The following is a 16,081-nucleotide window of genomic DNA, read 5'->3' on the forward strand; positions in this document are numbered from 1 at the left end:
ACAATTTAATTGAGAAATTTACTTTTATTTGCACTCATTAATTCAAATATGTTTATTACTTTAACGAAGAGATTATTTTAACTATAACTTTTATACATTTTTGCTGTTTATCTTCTTCCAATCTGTGTTATTCTGTTAAGGATAGGACTATGATAGGAAAAGTAGGAAACGAATGGGAGTGTTTCAAGTTTAATGTGCCTCGAAAAAGTCAAATCAATGGTTGTTCCAATCAAGTGGAAGAGAGATAGATGCGGTGCAAGCGTACAATAAGCATAACGGGACACTTTCATGCGTGCAGCCGGCTCATCGATTTATTAGACGTCACTTCAAAGAAAAAAAATTTAAACCCTGCCTGGCTCTGACCAGCAGGCATCACATTGTCACTTCACGTACTTGTCATGATATGTTCATGAGCTGCCGACGACACAATTGCACGCGATGGCAATCGAGTGGCAACTGGCCTGTACCACGCAGTTACCTTCCTTTACAAAGTTAGAAACAAAAGGGAGGCAACCCTGTGGTTACCCTGGCCAATCACAAAACAGAACCAGATGTATAACCACATTTGGTTGATGTGTGTTGCTGAAAATTATTCTCTGCAAGTCTGGAAATTCACGTCGCACCACATCCTGGTTAGTCCCGATTGGCCGGCTGAAAAGCACCCAGCAAACCTTGTGGGCTATTGCTGCGCAGTCATTCGCCTATGTAAGGGGTTTTTCAGCTGCACATTTCTTAGATACACAAAGAATATCACTTCAAGTCAGCAATGGGATACTGTCTCTCTCTTTTTAAACCAAAATGAATAATGATTAATTAATATTTAATCACAAAATACTTGAAATGCCTATGCAAAATGAAAAACAGGATTATAAATTAGATATGAACAAACAAAATACCTGTTTATTGTGCAAATTAGTTAGCATAACTCCATCCCCTGCTATAATATTATTTGATTATTTCATGTCACAAGTTTCTCACTATTAAAAATTCAATCCATTAAAACTTTACTATTGTAATTTCAGGCTGCACTTGCACAAAAGAAATGTTACCATAGTGCATATGTATGAGTGGAACGAATGAGTGAGTGCGCTCACATGCCATTTTGATCATTTTTCATTTTTTCAACATTACTATTATACAAAGGCTATGTCTGAAATTTGAAAATGATACCCCTCTTGCATTTTTTATTCTGTCACAAATATTTTCAACATGTATTTACTAAGTGTAATACAATGGGTGTAAAAAAATACGTAGTTTCAATTGAGTGTGAAGACTTGTGCAACTTTTTACACCCATTATACAACACACACTGAATATCTGTTGAAAATATTTGAGACTGAAAAACAAATGCAAGGAGGCATAATGTTGAATTTCAGAAAGATACCATAAATAATGGCAATGACGAGAAAATGAATACATATCTTCATGGTCTGTGAGATTTAGCCTTAAGGTCTGGTCTTGACATCTGGGTCATAAGAGTAGAAATGACAAGATGAGAACGGAACATTGAAGGAATGAGTTTGTGTGGGAAATGGGCGTACCACTAGAAAAATACGTCTGTGCGGTTCCAGTTTCGGTTCCTTTAAAAGAACTGAAACAAGACTTTTCAAATCTTCAGTTTCTGTTATTTTTCGTACGTTTCTGTTAATTCACATAGTGATAGTTTTATTATACAGGAGAGGTAAACAAATGCATTCTTTCAATGTGACCAATGTATCGCAATGTAATAACGCACAAAAAATGTATGTCATAGCTTACAATGAATTTGGGGAGAAATAAGAACCAAAATGCCATCTTAGTTTCAAAAATTTTTAGACTATAATTTGTTTTGTTAATTTTTGTCTTCATTAAGCACTGTGTATCAAATAGTGTAATTAGTAAAGTTTATATTTTTGCCTTAAAGAATTAGCCATAGTTAGACACCTGAAAAAGGGAGATTATTTTTTTCGTGAAAGTGTGGTTTTGTTTACAAACGTCACAAAAATAATTGAGCGTTACCACTACTGGAAAAAAAAAAAAAGATTCTGAAATTGAGCCCATAAATACCAAAAGTAAGGAATATTGAGGGGAAACTGCAACAAACTCCATTATCACAGTCTCTTCTCTCACTTCCCCGTGCATTCCAGTGTTATCATGTGTCATCTTTCACACCCCTGCCAGTTTAGGAGGCAGTGTAAAATGGCATGACACAGTTTAGAGGCAGAGCATGTAGATTTTCAACTAACTCTTCCCATAGCTGACAGCGTTGGAAGGACTTGGATTTAGAGCAGAAGTAGTACAAAACGGCCATACATCATGGCATATGGAGGTTTGTCAATAAAATGGTAACAAATACTAAAATAGAGAGCAGAGAGATTTTTTGTTTATAATTAAATTTGCAAAACATTTTAGGTTATGCATTTTTTTCTTTCTTTAAGGTCTTACTTTTTTGAGATGCATTTGCCGGAAAAGATGTGAAAAGGTAAAATGAGAGCCTAGTTTTTTAAGGAGTTTAAGGATTTAAAAAAATTATATGAAAATTGGATTTCAACTTCAAAGCATCAAAAATTGTCTTCCCTCCCCCTCAAGTTTATCACAATCATGAATTTATCAGGTCTCTATCCACGGTAAAAACTAGCAACAGGATCAAGTAGCCATTATGAAATGACACTAGTTCGTTAAACCAAATATCTGGTGGTAGTAGGTAGTAACATCAGCCCACAGTGAACTAACATGATATTTAAGTCATTTTTTCCTGAAAATTTTGCGGTGTGTGTGGTGGGTATTTTTTTTTTTTCTGTGCAGAAATCGGGGTTAATGCACAGACCAATATATTGTCAGCAGGTTGAAAATACTTAAATCATAATTTTGTTTGGCATGTTACATTAATAATTTATGAAGGATCTGAAAACTATTCGAAGTACTATTATCTTAATGTCGTGGACTGGAAAATAATATTTATCAGAAATGATTTTTTATGCAATTATTTAGGATAGTGTAACATGTTGGCTACTACTATACACAACAGCTACTATAGTCTTGTTCTTATGCAATGATTTACACCATTTTGCCATCTCCCTGAATTTTTTTTAATGTTAAATCAGTTTCATTTGCCAACTAAATGTACATAATTGTTCACAATGAAACCTAATTAAAATAAAAATTATTTTAAACTGATCCATCTTCTCTGCTTTGGCCTTCAATATAAACACTTTGATTTGACCGACACTTTTTTCGAAGCTTCAAACACCCCCAAGGCAAAAATACTTGCCCGGCAAAATGTGTGTACTGCAACTTAAATTTCTCTCTAGCATCGGCACGCTAACAATTATATCAGTGAGGTCTTGGCTGAAGCGTAATTTAAGCATTAACAACGCTCGCTATAAATAATTTATCTCCTACTCCAGGAAAAAGAGTCATGTTTGGAAACGCAGGTACTGAGGAGCGGCAGCTACGACGGGGCGTCGACGTCCAGTCGTCGTACCGCCTCTTCGACCGCAAACAAGTGCGGGTCGTCCTCCGAGGGCGCGATCAGCCGCATGGCCGACGCCAGCCGGTACACGTAGTCCTTGTTGGGTCCGCTGGGGCCCGCCGCCGACACCACGGTGCGCGCAATGTCCTCCACGGGGCTCGGCCCCGCGAACCACTCGTTCTGCTCCGTGCCGACGTACAGCACTACCGGGAAGGGGTTCCCCTGCGAGGGGTGGAACAACACGTCCAGCTTCTCGTAACCGTTCTTTTCGCGGATGTCCAGGTGTCTCATGACGGCGCCTCTGTCCTCCTCCGAGATCTCGTAGGCGACTCCCCAAACCCGCGCCTGCGACAGGCAGAGCAAGCTGGCGAGGTACAGAATATTAACCGCAACTACACAGTAGGTAGTTACGAAAGGATTTCATGACTAATCCTAAACCATTAAACCAGAAGTTTTCTTCATACATTTTTTCTCAGCAGAATATCTTAAGCTGTAACAAACTATAAATTTAACCATTTGATCCCGTGAAGTATTCTCCAAATTGTACTTAACTCCGATACTTAGGGGCTGGAAATCTTAGCATCATGCTATAGATAATAAATGCTATTTTTATTATTATTATTAGCTAAATTAGTTTAAGTTTAAAATGTTATTCAGTTGTGATCATATCCTTTATAAACTGCCACATAACTACTTATATATATATTTTTTTTACATTTTTCAAAAATTTCTAACTTGGAAACAACTCAGTCTAGTACATCTTCAGTGACCTGACACCTTAAATTTGTACTTTTCAGTTTGCCTAGGACACATGCATATGTAAAGGTAGATTCTTTTAATTTATGACTGTAACTTAACACTTATCAGCACTTCAGTTAATACACAAACACAACACATCCACCATCTAAAGCAGATTTTCTAATCTCACGGACGAAAGGTGTATGGTTGGCTAATGAGATGGAAACAAAATAGACTGCACTCGCTTGTATTTCGCTTTAACGCGAGAGTAAAGTAGGGGAGAGGGGGGCACATTTCAACAAATTTTATTGTATAATTTTTTAAATTTAAACATTTTATTTTTTATCTTGGTAATTAGCATCATTAGTTTTAATAGTATGTTGAGCAGTTTGTTAATTTTTACTGCAGTCTCTAATCTCAACTATGAGGTTATATTTTATATTTTATGAACCGCTTACCTTTGTTGAATTGTACCCCTACCATGGGGCACATTTCAACAGGTGGTGGGGTACCTTTCAACAAATAAATAATATTTGTTTTTACTTTCAAATCAATAAAACATTTATTGGAATAGGTCAAATAAGCTAATATATGTATAACAATATACAAATGCAACAAAATAAAAAATATAAATAAAATTAATAGATATGGTTAAATCATCTTATTTACTTAAAGCATAACATTTTATGTTTTACATTATTTTCTTGTTAACTGAAGGTAAGTTTACAGCAAATGCCATAGAAGAAATTGTTCCAGATGTTCCTACACTCATGGTTGGCTGCGGGAGTTTCATCATAATTTCACTTCTGTCAACAATGTAATATCGTCTTTTTTGGGGGAATAGAATTTCTACGAGTTTTCATTCTTTTGCATGAGTCTAACTTTGTACTTGTTTTCTTCTTGGTCTTCTTCTTGCCCTACAAATAGGACTTTGTACTTCTTTCCTGCAAAAGAAACTAGCACAAAATCATTTATTTGAATTACTGTATCATTATTTTCCAAATATACATTTTCTTCAAACTCTGATGTGGAAATCAAAATCTATATATCTTTACAATCAGACTCGTCTTGCAAAAGAATTTCATTAACTTCACTATCATAAGATTCATCATTGAAACATTTTCTTGCAGGCTTGTGTTTTCCAGTTTTGATTATTTTCTCTAATTACATTTTCTTCGTGCCTAATTTTACTTCTTTTCTATTCTTTTCATTGTTTCCTCTTAAACTCTGTTTTTTTCCAGTAAGTATTGATTACTTCTTTTTTTTTCTTCCTCCAATTTTTCTTCTTGGTTTTGGAAAAGGCCAAACATCTTCAGGTGTCAGAATTCCTTCAGGTCTACTTGTGTTTCTTTCACAGTGTTTTAATTTTTCTGGTGTGAAGTTTGAAACAGCAGAATCGTCATAAAACGAGACACTTGCCAAGTACATGTTGCTTTAAAAGCTGCTGTGATGTTTTAGGAGTAAATGAAGCATTATATGCTGTGTTCGTCAAAGCAGCTAGGTTATAAATGGTTACCGTTTTGCCAGGATTTGATAACCGCCAATCATTTTCTGCAATTTTCAGTTTTGATTTAGATGGTCAATTTAGTTATAATGTAAATACACAGTTAATCTATTATTGTTTAACCTTAATTTTGATATTTTATTATAATTTTGAGTTGGAATACTGAGAAAACAAAAGGTATAAGTATTAACATTACATACACATGCCTAATATTTTAATGATAGTTAGCTTATTTTAGGCATAGCATTTGACTCAGCCATTTTATTATGGGCCTAGGCATATTGAACTCTACAAAAAGGCTGTAATAGTCCTCTGTTATTGCTTAAATGAACCATATACATGTAAAGGGGTACATTTCAACAATGTTGAAATCTACCCCCAGCAGTTTGTTGATATCTGCCCCATGAGCAATCATTGAAGTTATAGTAATGTTACTACTTTTAGAAACTGTTTTTAAAGATGTTCATAATATTTTTAGATGCAGAATTTCTTATTTAATTGGGTAAATAAATCCTACTTACATCCATCAAAGTAGTGACTGTAAAATGCAATGCTGAAAACAATAATCACTTTTTACTTTGCAACACATAAAACAGTGTTTACTGAATCACAAAGCACTTATGAAAAGAAATGGAGGGAAATCCATTGCTAGCTGTTGTTCTGTAGTGGAACTTGATTAGTTTTCCATTAACCTTCCGTTAGGCGCGCGCGCCTGACAGGTGCATTCTTATCTTGTTTATGTTCCCTGCACGAGGTCGTGTGTCGGGGAGGGGGCTGCTATCGTCTAGCTTCCTAACTTTTGTTTCTTCTCTGGTTAGTTCATGCATGACTGTTGACGGAGTTACTTCAAGGATGTGGCAGCTATTTTCACCCTGCAGGTGCAGCGCGACTACTGACGTAAGTTTTTCGACTATGATATTTTCAATTGCTATCTTCACCATATTGCTTATTAATTCTATTAAATTACACACTTATTAGCTAAGATTGTGAATTTAACATTAACTACTGAAAAAATAGAATCACCTAATAGGTGTGACGCGACTTCATGTGTTTGTTTTACAATATGTGTTTCAGGATGGCTGGGAAAAAAATAATTTATAACTTGGATAATCCTGAAGACGTCAAGAAAATCCATAGTATGCTGTTTGATGATACTTCGGGAGATGAGGACTTTGGAGAACAATCTGATTCTGATAGTGAAGATCAGATACACGAGCGAGAGGAAAATTCAGACACTGAGCAAAGCTGTAATGAATCAGATGGTGATGATCCCGGTAATGCATCTTACTACATGGCAAACCATAAGAAAAATGGTAAGATCGTCGATTCGTACCAATGGAACAAATGCCCATGTCCGAACAAGAGGAGAAGAGGTAAGCAAAATTTGTTATTACACATCCCTGGGGTTATAGGAACAGCAATGAATGCTGAAACCATTTAGATACCTGGCTTATTCTTTTTGATGAGTCAATACTCGACTCTGTTGTTGCATGGACAAACCAACATATTGAACTTGTAAGACCTCAATTTAATCGCCTCAGAGATGCACGTTCGACGGATGTAATAGAGATGAAGGCTTTTATGGGTTTGTTGTACCTAGCTGGTGTGTATCGTGGGTCACGCCTGAACTTAGAAGACCTTTGGGATCCCTCTGGGGATGGTGTTGAAACATTTAGGCTCACCATGTCCTTAAAACGCTTCCGATTTTTGATGAGGTGTATTCGATTTGACAACAAAGAGACGAGAAATGAAAGGAAAGAACTAGATCGAATTGCACCAATACGAGAATGTTTTGAAACATTTGTTGCTAATTGCCAGAAAAGTTACTCTCTTGGAGAGAATGTCACACTTGATGAAAAATTAGAAGCATTTCGGGGTCGTTGCGGTTTCCGCCAGTACATTCCCTCAAAACCTGCCAAATATGGAATCAAGATCTTTGCACTTGTAGATTCCAAAATGTATAACACTTTCAACATGGAAGTATATGCTGAGAAACAACCAGATGGACCGTATGCTGTCAGTAATCATTGTACAGATGTTGTTCATAGGATGGTTTCGCCCATAGTCAACTCAGGACGAAATGTTACTACTGATAATTGGTTCAGTGATGTTCCACTTTTGAGTGATCTGGCCGATAAAAAACTATCCCTTGTTGCCACGTACTGAAAAAAAATTAATGGCAAATCCCTGACGTATTCAAACACATGGCTAACAGAAGTGAAAAGTCCAGTATATTTGGATTCAGAAAAGAAGGGACTTTAGTTTCCTATGTTCCTAGGAAAAACAAAAATGTATTTCTCATATCCAGCCTTCATTTTGACGATGCAATCGATGATTCTACTGGGCCTTCAAAAAAACCGGACATCGTAACATTTTACAATGAAACTAAAGGTGGTGTGGATACGGTGGATAAATTGTGTGCAACGTATAACGTGGCGAGAAATGCTCGGCGGTGGCCTTTGGTAATATTTTTTGCTATGCTCAATGTGGCCGGTATCAACGCACAAGTCATTTACTCTGGAAACGGTTATGTTGTAGCCAACCGCAGGACATTTTTACGCCAACTTGCCAAAGGTCTTGTTTCAGAAGAAATGACACGACGCAGTGCTGAAAAACAGAATTTACACATAACACTTCGGCACAGATTGACAGAAGTAACCAAGCAGCCTCTCAAGTGTAGGGAATCGAACAGCAAATCACAAGAGATGAACGACCAAAACAATAAAAGGAAATTGTGTGAGCCTTGTCGCGAAGACAAACAACGCAAAAATACCAAATATTGTTGCGCTACTTGTGGCAAATATTTGTGTTTGAGTCATGTCACTATTATTTGCAAAGATTGTTATTAATGTAAGACATCTTCTGCAGATGATGGTTTGGAAGTTGATAGTGAATAAGTGCAAAAGGCCTGTGAGTTGGTGAAAAAAAGACAGCTGAAAAACAAACAGTGTCTGCAATTTTTATATTTTATGTGTTCTCTGAATTTTTAGTGCTTTTGTTTTTTCATTTTATCATGCTATTTTACTTATAAACATATTTCCATCTGGACTCATTTATACGAGAAGAAAAGTTTGTATATTACCTATTAATTTCACAAAGATTTGGATTGTGTATGTACCAAATAAGAAGTGTAAATAATGCATGGAATTAATCGAAATATAAGAACTTACATATTTCATAACAGATATCACTAAATTATGTTTTATTTAAATACTGAAAAATAATTTTAAAATATTATACCTGAATTTCTTTGTTACTGATCTACAGCTATTGTTTTGGATTTTTTATGCATTTATACTGTGGTAATATTAACAATAAATTATGAAGATTCTTATGTTAAATAAATTTTAAATTTACATTTTAAATCTTTACATATATACAGTTCAAATTTACATGGTATTGTAATAAAACTCTTCAGTAGTGGGGATTTATGTTGGTGGAAATAGGAGGAGCACCTCACAGGTGCATTGCGCCAATCCATGTTTGAAACATAGGTGCGCCTATCGGAAGGTTAACCAATCAAAACAAGGCTCCATTGGTATAAATTTCAAGCTGTTGAAAGGTGCCCCATGTTGAAATGTGCCCCCCTCTCCCCTAAACCACAGCAGTGACGAGAACAGTTCTTCCAAATGTGTCTTTGAACCGTGTGGTGATGTTCTGGTAATGGTTCTCTATACTAGTTTTCATGACCAGCACAATTTGTGTTAATGCTAATAATTACTAGCTCTGTGCAGCAATTCTGTGAGGTGTACAAAAAAAAAAGAAGGTAAAAGTAATATTCAAGAACACACTTATGCCGATACTCACATCTGGTTCTTCACTTTTGATCAGGGTTACGACACGTCCCGGCTGCAACAAATTGATGCAAGACCAAAATATTTCAAAAAAGGGAAGTACTTAAAAAAAAATTTACCCTGTAATTTTTTTTTTTAGTTGATAGTTGAAATAAGTGTGCACCATTTTACAAAATGTTTGGTTTTTTATGCCAAAATGGTTATGTAGAAACTAAAGAACAAGACAATTGAGCAGAGGAATGAATGTTGCATTTAGCCTGTATTATAAGTTCTTTTGATGATCCTTCTCATACAACTGTTACCCAGTTAAAAACATAAGTTTTTTTTTTTTGCTGTTAGCATTTGAAATAATATGCATAGGGTGAGTTATAGAATCTTTGGGTTCTGTTCTCATGCACATTAATGCTCTGGATGGAAGTATAATGGGACAGAAGTTGCATCAGCAACTTTTATTAAAAGATTTACCTAGATAGATTTTAGATTAAAATTTACCATTTAGGCTCGTCCCACAATGACACGGACATGTAAAAACAAAAAAATAGATCACAGACACACTGATATTTTCGTCTCACTATCCATTTGCCACTTTCACAATGCATGGGACAGTAAAAAATTGCAATCGATGAGATGGATTTTCATGGCTACAAAATATTAATTTAAAAAAATTTGAGCTCTGAGAACGAAACACTCAGGATTTACATACATTTAAACGTTAACACTTAAGTTATCACAGAATACTACATATTCTTGTAATTAGGACAACTTTTGACATTTAAAATGTAATCAAACATGGCTACCACTGTGGTTAAATACTCTGCTCGTACTAATCGCACAAAGTAATAAACGGAAGAGCCGAGCACAGCCAATACAATCCGTACGGGTCCGTGTCCTCACGCGTGCCATGTAGAAACTCCATTCTGTGAGATCAGCCTCTGTTTTACTGATCTGACTGCTTCCTTGTCATTGTGTAACAGACCTTAAGTGGTTGCTTTTACTAACCTTTGAAAGTTTTTCCTGACACAACCAGATTTAAATTTTAATTTTGCTGTAAGCAGAATCAAACAACCTACTTTCCTCTTACCCTCCTCCTGAACTGTACCCACATTTCTCTCGAACAAACACTCCTAATCGAAATTACTCAACTCTAATATCATTCTCAAAACCAGAGAGTTTTTGCTCTTTACCGTTCTCTTCCTCTCAGAAATGTTTTCCAAAGTTATCCCTCCTATCAATGTTATAAAACTGTCAAAAAACCAATTTCCCTAGAGTAATAATCAATGTTAACACTGTAGTATATAATTTCAGAAAGCATTCACCAATAGTTGTAGCAACTAACATGTGATTTATCTTAACACCCTGGCTCGTACCTTGGTTGGAACACCCCTGTGATCGACGCTGTATTGCCAAAATCGACGAACATAACCTTCAATATAACCTGTAACACGTTTCACATAAGGAAAATCAACCTTCCACACAAGCGAGCCATAGCCGAAAACCCACATTATTGATGGTGTGACGAATTCCAGTTAAAACAATGCCCATACTATCATCACGATAATTTAGAACGTACTAGAATTTAATGTCTAAGATAGAGGAGAGGTTAGGGTTGACTTTGTTTACTTTTAAGTAACAAATGCCAACACTTCGAGAGTAAAACGTGCACAAAGGCTTTGTTTTAACAATAAATTATTTTTCTAAACAGAATATCAATGCCAATTTTAACGAAACATTCATTATTAATAATTCAATTGCTGAAATCAGTAGACATTTATTTAGTTTGCTAGTGGTTTTAATTGTGTTATATTTTTTGAAACATGTAATTCCAAAGAGAAATTTATTGGTTCGTGTGTCGTCACTACAATCTTCTAAAAATAAACATGACATTTCAAGGTGACGTATGCTGGTTGTCCGTGGATGTGTCGAAACGAAACTAGCTGAGAAGTGAAAGGCTGGTACATTTTCTCCGGCAGTTTTGAACTGTCAGTCAGTAGACGGTACCAAGTGGAATTTCTATTTTGCCAGTTCTATATTTGAAGGTATGTACATGTTTGAATGAACGTTTTGATATTGTCATGTTAACGTGTGATACAGATTTCCGGTAAAAAAAAAAAAGTTGGTGAATTGTATGTAATAAACCTGTATTAATTGCGGCATTATTTGTTTTTGAAAGCATAGGTACCATTAATTTGTTGAACGATTTATGCATAATTGCTGATTATATTTAATGTCATGTTTGTTTTGTTGCACTTTGTATAGAATACGTTAAGTTTCGCTGTGTTTGTACATACTTTTATTTTAAAAGGGCGTTGGTTCTGCTGTTGTAGCCATGGGTTGGAGTGGAAAATGTTGCATATCTGTTAACGTTAGCACTTTGGTTGTTACTCTATTTCGCTGTTAAAATGTCAAGCGCACAATTTGGCCTGCCTTTTTTCTTTATTAACGACGCGCATCAAAGCTACAGACGCGAAGAGAATGTATTTGAGTCGCTCCCGGCATGTATAGCAGCTTCATCTGGACACGCCCATCTCGTAGTCCGGCATTTCGCAATGCGTTCGCGTCGCGTGCCCGTCAGTGTACGGACCGCGTTCTGCGGCTCAAACGGTGCCGTGAGAACGGCGATGTCCAATAAAAGTGGCAAGAGTGCTATCCTCCCACTCGAACCGGGTTCGATTGCCGGTGGGGGCAAACTCAAGTTTTTTCGAAAGTAGTTATCATGCCAGACGTTACTCTGTCAGTTATTTTTTTCTTTCTCATAATACCCCCGTTGCTTCCACTTTAGTACCACTCATCACATCACCCCTCATTGTCTTTTAATGACATGGTTGTTGACAAGACGTTGCCTTAGTTCATTAATGTGGCTTATATTATTGTTTTTTTTTTTTTGAGAGCCTTGCCATATTCACCACCACTGTAAAACTCTCCAGGCCACTTCCACTACCAACCAGTGCTTGCTAGTAGTGAGTGCATTCTTGTCCAAACCTTTTGAGAATGGCATTTGTGTTTCCTTCTCTTGAAGGTGAAAACCGGTTAGCTGCAGGTTTATTTCTCTATTTTACATCACCCCTTTCCTCCTACTCATCTTGTGCAGCCAAGATTAGTTTTAATGCAATTTATTGTTGGAAAGTACCTATGTAATACATTTTAGAAGTAAATAGAGAGAGTGAAAATGTTTGTTCTGGAAACAGGTTTCAGTTTGATTGATGGAACTAAATAGACCTTAAGGAATTGCATTGGAAAACAAAAATTATATGTAATGATTGATAGTTCTTGAACTGAGTAGAACTTTCCGAGTACCTACACTGCCAGTTGTATCAAACGATAAACTTAATGTTTGTACTATTTCGTGAGAGTGCAGTATGCATAATTAGTGGACTTAATTTACTACAAGGTAATTTTTGTTGCTTTCAGATCAGTCATCCAAATGGCTTCTCAGAAGTACTATCCATTCAAGGTAAGGTATAGTTTTAAATCTTTTACATACCTAAAAGAAAACAATAAAATACATGAAGCATTAAAATCAAACAGATGTGGGCAAAACTAATTTTCATTTGCTTACTCATTTATACCTATTCTATGTTACTTAACATGTTAACAGATGATGTGTCAGTAGTTTTCAGAAAAAGTATTATTTTTCTTTTAATTCTGTAAAAGAAAAGCTGATTAATTAGTTGAAATGTAGCAATACTTGAAAAATCATTGTAGCGTACGGTATATATTAATAATTTTGTTTTCAGCATGTCTTGTTGCACCTATATTTAAAGAAAAAGCATGCCTTTGCTGAAATATGCTGTAATTTTTGGATGTAAAATTTTTATATAGTAATAGGTGAGATGATTAACTCTAAAGCGTATGGTTACATACTGACAACTTAACCTTCTGCTCAAAATTACAGATACATTTATTTTAATATAAAATAATTAAGTTGCCATTAAATTATTTTGCAAAATAATATTTATGAATGATGGGAAAAAAAAACAAGGCATATGAGAAAGCAATGAAATGTTAAAAATAGTTGGGCCACACGAAAATAATGACGATATAATGAACTAAAGAATCGATAATGGATGTGACAATAGTACGCGGAATGTTTTGAAGCAGATAGAGATAGTGATGGATAAAGGGAATATGAAGAAGTGTGGAATAAAGAAGGACTGGCTAGAAGTACAAGGGACTGTATTAGCTTGTGTTCCTGGCGCTGTGCCAGAAACAGTCCTGCAAGTAGGTAAGAGGAGACGTCAGTATTTCCTTTATGAAATTATTCATGTTTCTTGGTCAGTGGCGGATACAGGAATTTTTTTGGTGGGAAGCGGAGGGATTATTGAAAGAAACAAAGAAAGAAAATGCAAAATTTGAACGTGCAAATTCAAAAAACTCTCATTACTATTGACACTAATACACTGACATGTGTGTCTACAGGAGAAGCCTTAGGCGAGGTGGATTCTCACACAGTAGCATACCGTACTGTCTTCACTGTAATTTTGCAAATTTTTTCATAACTAATGCTGGGGGGGGGGGGGATATCCCACTCCATCCCACTCCATCCCACTCCATCCCACTCCTACATCTGCCACTGATCACGTTCTACCACCTGACTTATGTGGCACGTTTTAGTTGGCTTCACCTTTCTGTAGTTTACTGTTAGACACACGAACTCGTTTGCCCATTGTATCTAACATAATTAGTACCTTGACCTGGTGTTAATAGAAAAGTCAGGCTGGCGTTGCAGGTGCGTGGGAGGTTCTTGTCGCTGTCTCTGGACACACAATTTTGTGTGGTCACTACTGAAAAAAACTTTTCTTAGTTAAGTGAAAAATTATGTGTTAAAATAAAGTACAGCTTTGGAAAAATTAAAATAATGGCAGTAATAACTATAATTGTGGTCATGCGAGTAGTAATTAACACAGGAACAAAATGGAATTAAAACAAAATTCAGTGAACTTTCAAATGTAACTGAAGCTAAAAATAGCAGCAGCGATGTAGTCACCTGTCATAAACTCCTCCGGGGTGACTTCATCGTGTGATTGGAATTCATGACCAGTTTTTGTGTCAGAATGCTGAATCACCAGTGACTAATGCCTCGTAAACCAACATTGACTCACAACCGTTGCTTGTTGGCTGATGTGGGCCTTTGTACTTTGTGCCCTATTTTATGTCCGGCATTGGACTCTGCTCACATGTGGCAATGCAGGCTAGTGGGAATTTGGAAATTTAACAAATGGTGATTGAAAAGTTAAATTTTCATGTAGCAAACCATAGTTATGCACACAGTCATTGAGACATGCAAAATTACAATGGACTTTGGACCACTTGAGTACTGAAATTCTACTTTTCCTAATTGTTTCATGTTGTTATTTAGGAGCTTGTTTGAAACGTGATTCGAGCCTAACATGTTCTGAAGCCATCTTCTCTTTTCAAGGGGCTGCTGTAGTTATGCTTGAAACCTCAAGTTATTTCCTTGGTTCAGATCAGCCCGCAGACAGTCTGGGTCAAATCTCGGGGGTTCGAACCCTAATCTCCTACCTAGGCTGTGAGACTCTTAAAGTGGTTCTTTTGTCAGAGGTATGAAATGTAAATGCATTTTATAAGTGACGTGTGTGTACAATCAGTGATGGGTGCAGAGGCAGGGATATAGTCCCCCCCTCCCTTACCTGAAGTTATGAAAAAATTTACAAAATATCAGTGAAGGCAGTAAATATTTTAGGGTCGATAATAGGTAATGCAAGTTTTTTGAATGCACTTGTTGAAATTGTAATTTTCTTCTATATCACCTTCCCTTTATCTCTCCGCAAAAAATATTTCTGTATCCACCACTTTGTACAATACTCTTCTGGTGCCAGTACAGAATCTGTGTCTTAGTTTGGGAAGTGATCGTAACTTTGAAGGTGCAGTAAGGTTTTAGCATTTTAACGTTCATGGACCTTTGGCCCGGGGGGGCTGGCCAGTTGACCCAGTGTATTGGTGCCCAAGGTCAGTTCACACTGCCCGAGTCCCGCCTGGCATCCTACGGTGAAGGAATCGCAATCTAGTGGCCACACAGCTAGCGGACAGCCTTCCGTTGTTTCAGCTCTCTGCCCTAGTGACTGTTCCCGCTGTGTACGAGTCCTTACTGCCGTATTCAGGTAGCAGTGTGGAGGCCATGTCGTGGCGGGTTGCCATTGCCCTTCTGCCCCATGGGTGTGAGGGGTGACAAACACCAAATTATAAAATCTAGAAGGAAAGGTAAATATGTATTTGGGCGATATGTGTTAAAAAAAAATTTTAAATCCAAAAATTATTTTATTCCATGCTCTTTAACTTCCTCTTTTTATTAAACCCAGCTGATATAAGAAATTCCAAATACTTTAGGAGATATCAAATTTTTTAATTTTCATCACAATACATCCTTTGTCCCGGTTTGTTAGGTCAGGTCAGGTCAGTTACATTATAAATACTTTAAAACTAAACAATATGATATGAATTATTTTTAATGTCACCTTAGTTTGAAAGTATTTATAATGTAACTGACCTGACCTAATCAACCATTTTAATTAATTAGGCATTCACGAACACAAGGCAAAATAAAAAATTTTGATGATTGAATGATTGCACAGGTCT

At 36.3% G+C, this 16,081-nt stretch overlaps 2 protein-coding genes and 1 long non-coding RNA gene across 6 annotated transcripts in view; 2 read left to right on the forward strand and 1 right to left on the reverse strand.

Annotated features, from left to right (window-relative positions):
* Positions 1-11,201, reverse strand: LOC134537476 (putative glutathione-specific gamma-glutamylcyclotransferase 2). The gene is made up of 3 exons (XM_063377952.1): positions 10,855-11,201; positions 9,501-9,542; positions 1-3,796 (listed from the first exon to the last, which is right to left on the reverse strand). Exons 1-3 carry the CDS (start codon positions 10,987-10,989, stop codon positions 3,431-3,433), a joined length of 543 nt encoding a protein of 180 aa, XP_063234022.1. The 5' UTR covers positions 10,990-11,201; the 3' UTR covers positions 1-3,430.
* On the forward strand, positions 6,386-7,441 carry LOC134537477 (uncharacterized). The gene is made up of 2 exons (XR_010075993.1): positions 6,386-6,590; positions 6,768-7,441. It is a non-coding gene; the product is annotated as an uncharacterized LOC134537477 (long non-coding RNA).
* The window catches only part of LOC134537475 (annexin B9-like), a 17,170-nt gene continuing 12,250 nt past the window's right edge, over positions 11,162-16,081 (forward strand). The window contains exons 1-2 of one of the 4 annotated variants that reach the window (XM_063377948.1): positions 11,162-11,523; positions 12,896-12,938. In XM_063377948.1, coding sequence (XP_063234018.1) covers positions 12,909-12,938 — 30 coding nt within the window. In that variant the 5' untranslated portion in view covers positions 11,162-11,523; positions 12,896-12,908. The remainder of the gene's footprint in view (positions 11,524-12,895; positions 12,939-16,081) is intronic. The other 3 variants (XM_063377949.1, XM_063377947.1, XM_063377950.1) reach the window with 3 other exon arrangements.

This window comes from Bacillus rossius, chromosome 12, assembly GCF_032445375.1.
Source record: "Bacillus rossius redtenbacheri isolate Brsri chromosome 12, Brsri_v3, whole genome shotgun sequence".
Taxonomy (NCBI): domain Eukaryota; kingdom Metazoa; phylum Arthropoda; class Insecta; order Phasmatodea; family Bacillidae; genus Bacillus; species Bacillus rossius.